At 39.0% G+C, this 14,705-nt stretch overlaps 1 protein-coding gene across 1 annotated transcript; it reads left to right on the top strand.

Annotated features, from left to right (window-relative positions):
- The first annotated feature begins 5,097 nt into the window (after positions 1 to 5,097).
- LOC117983785 (cilia- and flagella-associated protein 53-like) lies at positions 5,098 to 14,686 on the top strand. Its single transcript, XM_034970405.2, has 11 exons — positions 5,098 to 5,222; positions 5,894 to 6,045; positions 6,281 to 6,361; positions 6,911 to 7,075; positions 7,186 to 7,348; positions 8,139 to 8,319; positions 8,776 to 8,963; positions 9,586 to 9,750; positions 11,187 to 11,399; positions 12,469 to 12,560; positions 14,560 to 14,686. Exons 1-11 carry the CDS (start codon positions 5,136 to 5,138, stop codon positions 14,660 to 14,662), a joined length of 1,590 nt encoding a protein of 529 aa, XP_034826296.1. The 5' UTR covers positions 5,098 to 5,135; the 3' UTR covers positions 14,663 to 14,686.
- The last annotated feature ends 19 nt before the right edge of the window (positions 14,687 to 14,705 follow it).

The raw sequence follows: 14,705 nt of genomic DNA, 5'->3' as shown, positions 1-14,705 counted from the left end.
AAGAATGCCATAGTTGAAGTTCCTAAAACTAGCATAAATAATATTTTATTAATTTTTATGAAGTTTTTGTTACTTTTGTTTATACTATATTTTATTTGAATTTATATATTTGCTACGTTAACCAAAATTAAATATATATGTATATCAAATTGCGACAGGAGCTAGATACTGCCAAATCTACAAATAAAATAACTATTTAGTTCAACTAGATGCCTAAACGGAAGCTCCTATTGTATTGTAGGTTTCCTGAAAATATTACTCATATTTTTATAAATATTAACTGATTCGTTACTTATAAGTCTGCAAAAAAATTAACAATTTAGTTCAACTAAATATCTTTCATAAAGTTCTCATTATATTATAAGTACTTAGGTATTCTTGAAAAGATCCGTTAGGTACTTATAAGGCAGCAAAAGAATTAACTATTTAGTTCAACTAAATATCTTTCACAAAGTTCTCATTATATTATAAGTACTTAGGTATTCTTGAAAAGATTCGTTGCTTATAAGTCTGCAAAAAAAATTAACTATTTAGCTCAACTAAATATCTTTCACAAAGTTCTCATTATATTATAAGTACTTAGGTATTCTTGAAAATACTTATATTTATACGTCATATTTTTACTTGTTACATTTGTCTATGAACATGATGCGAGAGAGCACATAAATTTATCGTGTTGTTAAGATTTTCAACTTATCTATAGCTGCAAGAAGGAAATAGTGTCTCAGTTCATGATGGAAACTCAAAATCGCCATAAACTGAGATTGCTTAGCATAAAATTCGGCCCACTCCCGTTCGGTACCCTCATACCGCACATTGTCTTGATTACGTAACTTTTGAGTCCACCAATCACAACAAAACATTCTCCCCTGTCCCCCGCCAAAATTTTACAATTATGTTTTCATGCAAAATCTTGTATATGCGTACTCTTGAGGTTCAATTCTCTGAATGCATACCTCTACGCAAGTCGAAAGAGACTCAGTGTAGTTAGGACCAATGTATTATAAACTCGTGAACAGGGTGTTTGTGCATTTAATGCAGCTTCCATACAGTATGTAGGTACTTCTAGATTGACGTTTTATGCAATACCAAAGTATATCAATAGATATTGCATAAAAATTCGATCTAGAAATGAAAAATAATACTAGTATAATTATACCTACTATTTACTCTTGCAGAGAATTTCAAGAGAAAAGGCTGTGTTTAACGATATATTATAAGTACCTAAGTATATAATACCAATAGATATTCCATAAAAAATCGATCTAAAAATAAAAAATAATAAAAGTATAATTATATTATTATGGCTGTGGGCCCGTATTGTATTTTTCTTTTCATTACTAGGTACAGTGCGACAAGCCTCTCTTGGCACTTGAATGACATTATCAGGGGGGCGCTGTTGGAAAACAAAGGCTTAGAATATTCATTCATATAAGGAATATTCAAACAAGAACAAAGGGGACACTTGACGGCAACGTTAGTTCCGATTTTCGCCACGCGCCAAGACAGCCTTGTCGCACTGTAGATTTTTTTTGCTTTTGATATCCAGTGACGCTGATTGTTAAGCGAAAACAAATCGTATTTTGTACAATAAAATTATTCTTCTACATAGGGCGCCTTTAAATTGGCAGCAAAGTGGCAGCGCGCTACAGTTGCGCGTTTTTTTATATGGATTTACAAAGCAGCTCGGCTGCAGTAATGTAGCCGAGCTGCCTCCACTCGGCACTTTGCGGCATTGAAGGCGCCCTAAGCGTTCCTAAAAGTGTTGATTTTTGAGTTATTCCTTTTTTATCAATTAAGAATCACGTTTATTATTTTTTGTTACTTTTGATTTATATTGTAAGTGATAAGTTATTAGGTAGTATAAAAATAAGGTTCTCTTTTCTACATCGATTTTGTACCCAAGTATGTAGTAATATATTTGGATTTTTGGTAACCAAAAATTCATGTTTTTATTGTTTTCTAACATAATAATTTATAAATATTTTCTATTTTTTATTTTTTTTACATTTGGATTTTTGTTTAAAACATCATTTTTCAGTCCAGATCAAACGTATTACAAAACTAATGTAGGAATTTGTCCCTCGGGGTGATTACTTATCTCGCGACGGGCCTAAATCTCGTGATCATTGCTGTCAAACGTCACACGTAACATCGGCTAGAGAGAGACAGCAATAGCCACAAAGCAAAATAAGAAGAGAGACAGCAAATGACTTGTGCCATGCTTATGCTGTCGCTACTGCAACGTTTTACGTAATCACCCCGCGGGTTACAAAAAATACTTCGGTGTATCCAGTGTCAACGAGATAAAAATGTTCTTTTCTACGGATTTTTGATATGTTCCTTTTTCATTTAAGAATCACGTTAATTACTTTTTGTTACGTTTGATTTATAGGATTTATATTATAATTGATAAGTTATTAGTATAAGAATAAGGATCTCTTTTCTACCTCGATTTTGTACTTATGATTAAAAAATAGATTAATGGTAGGTAATCAAAAATTTTTGTTTCGATTGTTTTCTATTTGTTACATAAAGGTGCGCTTACACGGGCAATTGGAAATTGCTCAATTCTATGCAATTTCGTCAATTATGACGTCACGACCACATGAAGCAATTTACTGCAACACCCAGCAATACCTGAAAATTTCAGTAATGCTATGCGAAATAATTGCTCCAGATTGCTCCACATATTGTATTGCCGAGAGACAATTGCTTAAAAATTGCCCATGTAAGCGCACCATAAGCTGAGGTAATTTAAAGATATTATGTTCCAAAAGACTTGCTTTTTTTCATTTAATGTAATAAGCTATAATTTATTTCACAATTGGATTTTCGTTTGTTTTAAAAGAAAACAACTTTTCAGTCTAAGATCGAACGCACTTACAAAAAAATATCTTGTAGGAATTTGTCGCGGTTATAACAATATTTCGGTATAATATTTCCAATCCAGTGTTGCTTTGCTAAGCAATAACGAACTGTTTAAGTCCCGCAAATTGCTAATGCGTGTGGCCGCCATTTTAGTGACGTCAGCACTAGACTGAAGTTTCGAGCTGATGGTATATTTTTACTTAAATATAACGTCAAATGACGTCATTTCGATGTTAATGAGACATGGTTCCAGCGCAATAGCAAATTGCGGGACTTATACAAGATACAAAATAAAAATATTGTTCTACGTGGGTTTCTAAATTGTTGATTTTTGACATGTTCTTTTTTCATCAATTAAGAACCATGTTAATTATTTTTTGTTACTTTTGATTTATATTATAATTGATAAGTTATTAATATAACAATAAGGATCTCTTTTCTACCTCGATTTTGTATCCATATATGATTAAAAAATGGCTAGTAAAAGCCAAAAAATACATGTTTCATTTGTTTCCTATTTAGCCATAATCTGAGGTAACTTATGGATTTGGTCTTAAGGACTTTTCGTTTTTCTTTTGAAAAGGCTGTGTTTTATTTCACAATTGAATTTTTGTTTGTTTCAAAAGAAAATATCGTTTTTAGTACCTAGTAGAAGTCGTAGACAAATACTAATATAAAGTTATTGCTATGATGTTTTCTTATGAAGTTTATCAATTGCGGCTAAATTGCTTTTTTTGCTTAGAAAACTCACGTCTGTTTTGAAATTTTAAACTTAAAATACTTTGAAAATTATTTTTTGTTTTATTTATTGTGATCTTGAATAGGTACTTTTTTTTTTAATAAAAACTGTCATACCCCTTCCCAGGTTAGCGCGCTCCCATCTTAGACTGCATCATCACTTACCACCAGATGAGATTGCAGTCAAAAGCTATCTGAATAAAAATAAGGTGCGTATTTGCACCCGTGCAAAACGTGTCAAACGGGTGCATCCACACCTGTACAGAATAACATTTGTGGAGCAACACGGTAACATTAGGTAACAATCTGTAACTTTTGTGGCAACATATATGAACAATAAATAACTTTTTGTTGCCTGATATGTTGCTGAGTAACATTTGGAAACGTTGCTCCACAAATGTTATTCCTGGTGGTGGTGTGGCCGTGGGTGGGATGCACCGATAGAGATACTGGGTACCACGTACCACGTGCGAAAACGTTGACCGTGTGTGATGGCTGGGAACTATTGGGCTACTAGTAAGGTTTCAATTCAAATGCATAAGAAACCTTTGTATTTATTTTTGTTTCAGTTCCCTTGTTTTATGACGGTGACATTGTTATAGTGACATTCAAATTTCCAACTAAATCAATATGAATATTTTGAATCGTTCCGTGTTAATAGTTTGTCGTTATATATTTTTAATATCGATGTGTTTTTCATTATTCAAGCACAGTTGATCTATAGTCCGTTTTCCCTTATCTTGAAGAAAAGTTAAGCAAGTAGCTATTCTCACTGAAATGCGTAAGGGGCGCACTATATGCGGCCCATTGTGGAATCATACATGCATCGCGAACTGGCAATTAAATCTTTATGTGACTGAAAACATGGTGAAAACCTAACTCCAGAAGGTCTAAATCGCCGGGCAAATCCCGTCGCTTACGCGTTTCTCCGAGAAGGTTTCTACGATTTGTTTATCTTTTAAGCGAAGTAAGGACAAACCAACTATAGGTACCTACCTATAGTCCATACAAAATGACTTCTCACGCGCCATTTTAACTCTTGAGTCAAGTGTCATGTCTAAAATAAGACTCAAATCCTTGGATGAAATACTAAAGACGGATTAAGTACTTTTCACAAAAAATGATTGAATGATGATGAATTTTCATTTTTTGGAAGTCTGTTATGTAAAACCCAAAATCATAGTTACTCTAGCGTGCGAGTGGGACACCGACCTTCCAGTTTGTGGCTCTCGCTCGACACGTTTTCTCTAGTTGATTACTTATGTCATAGGAAAATAAGTTTTATCACAATGGCATAGAGTCTATTTTTGTTTCGGTGATATCCTTAAGTACTAAATCCGTCTTTAGTATACATTCGTGCTCAAATCTTACTTTTGACATGACATTTGACACATAAAGTTGAAGTGGCGTGTGAGAACTCATTTTTTACGCATTACACCCACTTAGTATATTTTTGTAAGCTGTGTATACTTATAGTTTATAGTTATTTACCTAAAGTTTAAACTAGAACGATTGTAAAATTCGCAATGTCGGAAGCGACATGTCAGCCGGCGGCGCGCCAAAAAGTGCCCAAAGATGGACCCGGGCCCAGGGGAGCTCCGGATTGCTATCATGTAAGTATAGTATAGTCCGTACAAAATGACTCCTCACGCGCCATTTTAACTCTTTGGGTCAACTGTTATGTCAAAAGTAGGTAGGTACTTAATCTGTGCTTTAAGATAGGACTAAAATCGTACTTTTGACATGAGACACACATGAAGTTACAATTTCACGTGAGGAGTTAAATTCTACGCATTATAGGTACATATTTGGTTTCTTTTGTTACTAAGCGAGACCAGAAAAAACTTTTTAATTTTCATGACGGCCCTTTTGAAATAAGTAGGTAAGTATTTGTTGTTAGAACGGCAATAGAATTACACATTCTGTGAAAAAACGTTCACGAGAGTAATCTCGTGCGTAGAGTAGGTAATCTGTCAGCGGACTGTAAAGACTGGTTCTGGCTATCTGGTCATAGATAGACTATAGATAGACGGACGGACTGACAGCGGAGTCTTAGTAATAGGGAACCATAAAAATTCCAAATTGGGTAAGCAATGCCTTTCTGCCTCTATGTCGTGCCACTGCTAAAAATGTACAGTGCGACAAGGCCCTCTTGGCACTTGAATGACATTGTAAGGAGTGCGCTGTCGGAGAACAAAGGAAACACTTAACAGCAACGTTAGTTCCGATTTTTGCTACGCGCCAAGGTAGCCTTGTCGCACTGTATCCAGTAAGTTACTTTCAGAGTTCCCGAGTGCTAAACTCGACGTTCCGTTACGCGAAGTTCGTGCGCAAGCTGCGCGCCGAGGAGGAGGAGCAGAGGAAGGGCGAACAGAACAAACTCAAGGAGTTGACGGACAAGCAGACTAGCGATTTCTTCTTGCACTGCGATCGAAAGTAATACTTAGTACCTACCTACTTAGTAGATATTTTCAAGGTAGATACAGGTGTCAGGTAAAAACCTCTCCAGAGAGAACTATACCCATGCAAAGGATCACGTCGATCCGTAGCTCCGTTGTGACGTGATTGAAGGACAAACAAACAAACACTTTCGCATTTATAATATGAGTAGTGATTTCTAAAAAGGTTTCATAATAATAATAACAACTTTGAATCTCGATTTTTGTCACAGATCCTACATAAATGACGTTGCGCGTAGAGTAGACTTGTGTCTCGCGTCGTATGAAGAAGATGTCAAGGCTAAAAGAAGAAGGTAAGGACATTTTACTTGTTTTATACACGCTGGAATAGAGGCTTTAGACTTTAGAGCCGTGGGCTAAGTGAATGTAAGTACCTTAAACAGTAAGTAATATTGGCTAGGTAAGCAAGAACATCTTAATTGTTTGTTTCGGAAAACTAGGCACTTTTTGAAAGTGAGTGAGTATAGTGGCTGAGCGCCACGTGACAACCATGTTATTCAGAGACAGCGACGCGACGAGCGGGGTAGATACCTATACTAAGTACCTACATTATAGGTACCTACGCGACAGGTCGAGGATCGAGATGGCAATTTAGGGTATGATGCGGGGACACCCCGCACATCTGGACGTCGCCCGAGCTCTCCCGTACCAGGTTAGCGCGGGGGCTGTGCGGTTATGTGGGGCTTTCCCTCTCGGATTGCCATCTCGACCTGTCGCGTACTATCCGCGCAGAAAAAGTTAGTGTAGCGCTCACTCTGCTACGTAATCTCTTACAAAAGTTAGAGACAAAAGTCTCAGTGGGCATTAACCATTTTGAGTCTCCAACCATTTGCTAACAACAGATTGATAGAGCTGTTCCAGCGCGAGGAGGAAGCAAACATCCGCAAGTTCGTCGAGCAAGCTCAGGCGGGCGTAGAAGCCGTGTGGCAGGACAAGCTCAATCGACTGCAGTACTTGCTCGACAAGCGGAAGAAAGAGCATGAAGACAAATACAAGGATACGCCGCTGTTAGTGATTTCTTTCTTCACTCTAGGCTGGTATCCTCATGATTCGTCTGGTGTCCGCCCAGAGCCCCTTTCCGCCAGAGTCAAAATTATGATACTTATCCATTGTCTAGATCGAAGTGCGTCCACGTGCTTCCTTGCATTTACAAATTGCGTGCGAAGGAGGCTGAGGAGATCCAGCTGTACCAGATCAGAGAAAAGGCGGCACGGAAGATGGCGGAGAAGGAGTTCGACAAGATGTGGCATGAAGTTGCCATGAAGGAGTCTGAGGCTTTGGTGAGTACTTAGGTCAATCAGTACACTTATTGAAGGAACTGGAAGAGATTCAGCTGTACCAGATCAGAGAGAAGGTGGCACGGAAGATGGCGGAAAAGGAGTTCAACGAGATGTGGCATGAAATTGCCTTGAAGGAGTCTGAGGCTTTGGTAAATAGGTTAGTACCTGAAGTCAATTTTCATACAAAGCGAAGAAACTGGAAGAGATTTAGCTGTACCAGATCAAAGAAAAGGTGGCGAGGAAGATGGCGAAAAAGGAGTTTGATAAGATGTAGCATTTAGCAGCTACAAAGGAGTCTTAAGGCTTTGGTGAGTATGTCACTTATCTATCAATTACCTACCTTGAGTACCACAACATAACCTTAAAAGCAGTCCTAAAGAGAACTTCAGCCGTTAAATGCTAAAGTATATCCTTACCATTGTTAAAATATGTCCCACAAACGGCACAAACAGTGTAAGAAAGAAAAACTTAGCAGAAAATCGCACCCAGAATTTTTCTTTAGCGTTTTGTATGCTAGATTTATCCCCAGCATTAATGCTAAGCCAGCGTTTCGCACGTGTGGCAAACAACGAACAGTAGCAAGCTTCGGAAAACACCACAGATGGTTTGCCTGCCAATCGGAATGCTTTAAAGCGTTGACACTTGACAGGCATACGCAAATTATCCGTCCACACGCTTGCTGTTTGCCACAAGGGTCTGGCTTAGGCATTAGAAGTTCTGGTCTTTCTTTCATTCCCTTAATAGAAATAGAAATAGAAATAGTTTTTTTTTAATTTTAATTCCTACACAGGCAGCTCGTATGGAACAAGATGCAATTGAGAGATTCCGTCGCGACCAGGAGTGCAGCAAATACTCCGACTACATATTGGAGCAAAGACGCATACAGCGCGAGAAGGAGAGGGAGATGCTCAAAGAAGAGACAAAAAGATTCAAAGCTCTATGGGACGCAGAAATTAAGAAGGAAGAAGAAGGTACGTATCTATGTATTTTATAAATGCTACAGAGAGACGCATATAGTCTTCCTCGTTCGTCTATGTGTCTCTGGTAGCATTTAGAGGGATATAGATGCATACAGGGAGAGAGATATTAAAAGAACGAACCAAATACATAGATGAAGGCATGAAGGAAAGAGAGAAGAAAAGTCACGCCGATCAGCCAAAATAGTGAAAGTTGATAGAATCGAAATAGACGTGTCACGTTATAGAAAGCGAAGATACAGCACATTTAAAGTTCAGTGTGACGAAAAATAAGAAAAGATTTTAAATAAAGCTGTAAGTTAAAGGGAAGCCAGTAGGTACAAGAGAAAGAAAGATTTTGGAAAGAGACCAAAATAGGTATTCAAGTCTCAAGGTAGTTAGATGCTACTGATGCCAGTAAGCCAGTTTATCATTTTAGATGCAGGTATAAGTAGTAAAAAATTGTTGCAGCTGAACGTCAACGCATAGAACAAAGCAAAGAAACGGCGCAAGATCGCAAGCGAATGTTGCAAGAGAAACAAGAAATTGTGGCGAAACAAGAGCAGGAGGCCAAACTTATCGCTGACACCTGGGCCTCGCTGGCGGGACAGGGCCTCGCTGATGACAAGGCGAAGATCATGCTCAGGAGGCAGAAAGAGGTAAGATGTTAGGTACAGTGCCTGCAGTAGTAAGTAACTATGTCAATCAACAATCTACTCGTACAAAATGTTTTTGCTCAACGTTTCTGGTACGAACCTCTTTACTTGTGCTATAAAACCTACCTACCTACCAAATTTCATGATTCTAAGGTCAACAGGAAGTACCCTATAGGTTTTCTTGATAGACACGACGGACAGACGGACAGATAACAAAGCGTTCCTATAAGTAAGGGTTCCTTTTTTCCTTTTGAGATGTGGATCCCTAACGGCGATTACGCACTTCACTTCCGTCATAGTTCTATCTATTAGACATTATAGGTCCCGCAAGTTGCTTATGCGCGTGGCCGCCATTTTAGTGACGTCAGCACTAGACTGAAGTTTCGAGCTGATGGTATATTTTTATTTCGGCTGACGTCAAAATGACGTCATTTCGATGTTAATGAGACATGGTTCCAGCGCAATTTGCGGGACTTATTATCTACGACATAATATTATGTCATAAGCTCCCATACAAAACAAAAAGGAACGTAAGTATTTTCTCGGACTCGGATCGGATGAGTGCGTAAGCGCCGTAATAAAAATGATGATAAAAAATTAATAAAACACCTGAAACTTTTCCTAGAGAGAGCTGGATGAAAGCAACAGAAAGATGATAGAACTGAAGAAGGAATTTGCGGATATGGAGAAGGCGGCGGAAGGGCCCTTGGCCGAGGTGGCGGGACAGAGACAGGAGATGTTAGACAAGAAGCGTTGCGAGTACCTCGGCTGGGCGCAAAGAACCAACAGGGTAAGTTTTTTTTGACTATTTTTAAATATTTAGTACTAACTGATGCCCGCGACTTCGTCGGCGTGGATTTAGGTTTTCAAAATTCCCGTGAGAACTCTACAATTTTCCGGGATAAAAAGTAGCGTATGTCCTTTCCCGAGATGCAAGCTATCTCTGACCAAATTTTGTCAAAATCATTTGCACGGATGGGCTGTTACAAGCTAGCAGCCAACACAATTTCGCATTATAATTTTAGTATGGAGTATAGATAAGTATTTTTTTTAATTTACCTATAGACTATATCGCTTGGCTGCAATCAGACCTGGTGGCAAGTGATGATGCAGCCTAAGATGGAGCGCGCTTGCCTAGAAGATGCCTATTCACTCTTGACTTGAAGGTACCCATATTATAATTGGAAGGGTGTTCCAAATCTTAGCCGTTCGAATCAGAAATGAGGAGGCAAATCGCTTCTTACGTATCCCTGGAATTTCGACTACGTACGGGTGCAGACCTTGGCGATGCCTTGCGGTACGATAGTAGAAAGGTGAAGGAGGAACTAGGACCATTTAAAGGACATTGATTTGTCAGAACAATAGCTAACATCTCAAACCCATTTGAAGAGAGGAAAATCACTGTTCTATAATATTGTTGGTCAATTTTCCTTCTATAAGTAGGTACCTAATAGGTAACTGCAGTTTGTTTTGTAGGTACGATCCTTTGTTATCATATTTCCGCCTTCGCCCTTTGGTTCCGGGTTCATGATGAGTCTGATCGATAGAACAGCTATTACAAATTATAAGCACGTAAATCGTACGAGGCATCATTAACAGACTCCAAAATAGTAGTAGGTAGGTACAAGGCTTTAAATCCAACGCGTCGGTGTACTTATGAATTACTAGCTGATGCCCGCGACTAAGTTCGCGTGGAATAAGGTTTTTTAAAAATCCCGTGGGAACTCTGATTTTCCGGGATAAAAAGTAGCCTATGTCACTCTCCAGGTCTTTATCTATACCCATGCAAAAATCACGTCAATCCGTTACACCGTTGCGACGTGATTGGCGGACAAACCAACAAACAAACACACTTCCGCATTTATAGTAAGGGTACTGATGAATATTGTGTCATGAATCTTCTTATACCTAACTTAGACAAGCTTATGCCCGCGACTTCGTCCGCGTGTACTACACAAATAATTGGAGGGGAAAACTAATGCTGGAAGGGTGTTCCAAATCTTAGCGGTTCGGATTAGAAATGAGGGGGCAAATCGCATCGTACGTATCCGTGGAATTTCGACTACGTATTGCAGACCTTGGCGATGCCTTGCGGTACGATAGTAGAAGGGTGAAGGAGGAACCAAGTTGAAAAGATCATACTGAAAAAAGACTCGTGGCGTCGGTGATGATTTGATCATGATGATGATGATGATGAGGAATATTTTTCATACTACCAACATCCAGGAAGTCCGTCAAGCGATGATAGACCAGATCAAAGACCGGCAGCACGCGCGGCAAGTGCTGCAGCAGAAGATGAAGGAACAGGACGAGTACCAGAGACAAGTGTTCTCCCAGCTGAACCAGCTGAGCCAGCAGAAGGACCTCACGGACGCGCAGGCCAGGAAGCTGCATCAGCAGGCATTGGTGGAACAGATCGAATACAACAAGCTATTGAAGGTTTGCTTAAGTTACCTTTTTTTTAAATTATTGATTAGCGCTTGGCTACCTTTTATAGATCAGCGCTTGGCTGCAATCAGACCTGCTGGCAAGTGATGATGCAGCGCAAGATGGAGCGTGTTTGACTAGAAGATGCCTACGATACCTATAGTACGCGACAGGTCGAGATGGCAATTAGGGCTTGGAATCCAGTGGTAGAATTATGCAAACCATGACAGCATCGTACGACATCGAAAGTTAATAGTGACGTTGTGAGTGTATTTTGCCGGACAGCTCGTGAAGTTCCAGCGAGAAGAACAAGAAAGAGGGTAGTTCGCTACTGCCCTTGACAGCTCGAAGTTCATCTCTCGCAGCACCGCAGTCCCGTCGTGACCACGACCCGTGCGAATGGGTTGAAATATTGTGGCGGTTACCACAATAGAAACTAGATGGCGCTGTTCAATCGATGACGTAGTCCCGAACAAATGTACCGCCGATAGCAATCGCACTAACGGAGTTTTCTGCAATCTGGACTATATATAGAAGTTTCAAGACATAACCGTCGGCCCAGCTGGCGCTACCGAGCACAACCAACCGCTCGGTGGGAGATCTCCCCTTTGGTACGGTCGAGCCTGCACACCGCTCCCGTACAATATCGACAAATAAAAACAAAAATTAATCGTGGTATTTACGCTTACAGCTTACAAAAAAATTAAGCTGTGATAGCGTAGTGGTTAGGACGTCCGCCTTCTTGTTGGAGGTCGGGGGTTCGATCCCGGGCACGCACCTCTAACTTTTCGAAGTTATGTGCGTTTTAAAATATTAAAATATCACTTGCTTTAACAGTGAAGGAAAACATCGTGTGGAAAGTTGCATGCCTGAGAGTTCTCCATAATGTTCTCAAAGGTGTGTGAGGTCTACCAATCCGCACATGGCCAGCGTGTTAGACTATAGCCAAACCCTTCTCACACTGAGAGGAGACCCGTGCTCTGCAGTGAAGCTGGTGATGGGTTGATCATGATCATGATGATACATTAAAATATGTCGTTAAACCACGAATCATAACCTAAGTATTCGCTTTAATTCAAAGGAGCGCGCGCGTCAAGAGGAGTTGGATCAAATAAAGAAATGTCAAGAAGCCGCGAAAGAATACCAGAATGAAATTGCCAGAATGTTGTGCAGGTAAACTGACTTTTTGTTTAAAATCCCTCTTTTACCCGTAGTCCGGTTCAGTTGTCCGGTCAACCGAACCACGGAAAATATTTTTTTTCCATGGATTTAAAAATACAAATTCAGTGTGGCCACTATAAAAAATATTTTACGTGGTCCGGTTGCCTTGTTTAGGGGAATATAAGAGACCATAATATTAAAAATACATTTCAAAATTTTATTTAATATTTTAAAATGTACTTTTAATATTAACTATTATTGGAAATGAAAAACCGGCCAAGTGCGAGTGAGACTTGCGCACCGAGGGTCCCTTACATATATACCTACTTAGTTATCTTATTTTGAAAATACCTAACACGTTTTTTTTTGTGTGATGTAACCACGGATCCACGGTTTTCGGATTTATCCTTTACTTGTGCTATAAGACCTACCTACCTGCCAAATTTCATGATTCTAGGTCAACGGGAAGTACCCCATAGGTTTTCTTGACAGACACGACGGACAGACAGACAGACAACGAAGTATACCTATAAGGGTACCTTTTTTCCCTTTTGATGTTCTCGTAGGTTACGGAACCCTAAAAACCGCGGTAAAATCAGGCCTCTGTTCGTCCCTAGAACGTTTTCTGATGATCAAAATAAAAAAAAGTCAAAATCGGTTTAGTAGTTAGAAACTTAGAAAAAAACAACATTCACATGTTAGCTGTTTGAGTAAGATGATTAACCTTTGTTTTTATGAAATTCTAAAAAGACTATGTTAGTACCTAATTAGGGAAAATATGCATTTTTTTCCATTGTCTGACATTGGTCGACGACCTTTGTAAATTGTAATACAAGATTACGAATTATGATTCACACTGACTTACCTAAGTGATGTATTTCCGGTAACTAAGATTTTTCAATAAGCTGTGGTTAGGACGTCCGCCTTCTAATCTGAGGTCGGGGATTCAATCCCGGGCACGCCGCACTTCTAACTTTTCGGAGTTATGTGCGTTTTTAACCGACTTCCAAAAAGGAGGTGGTTCTCAATTCGGCCCGTTTTTTTTTTTAAAGTAATTAAATAACACTTGCTTTAACGATGAAGGAAGACGTCGTTAAGGAAACCTGCATGCCTGAGAGTTCTCCATAGGTAATGTTCTCAAAAGGTGTGTGAAGTCTATCAATCCACACATGGCCAGGGACACATTTCACCACTTTGGAAGTGTCTCTCGCGCAAACTATTCAGTTTAGAAAAAAAATCAGTTTAGAAACCTCAATATCATTTTGGAAGACCTACACGTATATGGGTTTAATAAAAAAAATATTGAGTTTCAGTTCTAAGTATGGGGAACCCCCAAAATTTATTGTTTTTTTTTTTCTATTTTTGTGTGAAAATCTTAATGCGGTTCACAGAATACATCTACTTACCAAGTTTCAACAGTATAGTTCTTATAGTTTCGAAAAAAAGTGGCTGTGACATACGGACGGACAGATAGACAGACAGACATGACGAATCCATAAGGGTTCCGTTTTTGCCATTTGGCTACAGAACCCTAAGAAGCGCAGGAATAAACTGTCATGTGCAACCTTCTATATTATCAAGTCCCTACAAAGCACATACAGTGGAAACTCGAATAACCGAACTAATTGTTGTCGTTAGGGATTCGGATAATCGAAAATCCGGATAATCGAATGTATGAAGAAAAGCGGGTTTTGTGCATATTATGTAGTTCACTAGGTATAATAGTATTTTTAATTTTCAAAGTAAGATAATTATACCAAGTAGGATATCATATGAAAGGGCTTTGCCTGTACATTCTAAAACAGATTTTTATGCATAATAGTTTTTGATTTCTCGTACAATTTGGCGGAAAAAATACCCGAGTATGGAACCCTCGGTGCGCGAGTCTGACTCGCACTTAGCCGAATAATTTTTCGGTTGGTAGTCCGGATAATCGCGAATCCGTATAGCCGAGAGCCGGATAATCGAGTTTCTACTGTAACTAATAAGTAATATTATTATTTTTGTTTAGACCGTTCTTCAGCGACGAGATTCACCCGTTCATGAAGCAAATGGCGAAAGGCTTGGAGATGAAAGAGAAGTGCCCGTGCTCTAAACCGGACTATTGCAAATAAATAATTAATTACCTACATTATTATAAAGCGTTAAATTATTTAC

Source organism: Maniola hyperantus, chromosome 7, assembly GCF_902806685.2.
Source record: "Maniola hyperantus chromosome 7, iAphHyp1.2, whole genome shotgun sequence".
Taxonomy (NCBI): domain Eukaryota; kingdom Metazoa; phylum Arthropoda; class Insecta; order Lepidoptera; family Nymphalidae; genus Maniola; species Maniola hyperantus.
The sequence above is the reverse complement of the archived record's forward strand: the minus strand, read 5'-3'. Positions and strand labels throughout refer to the sequence as shown.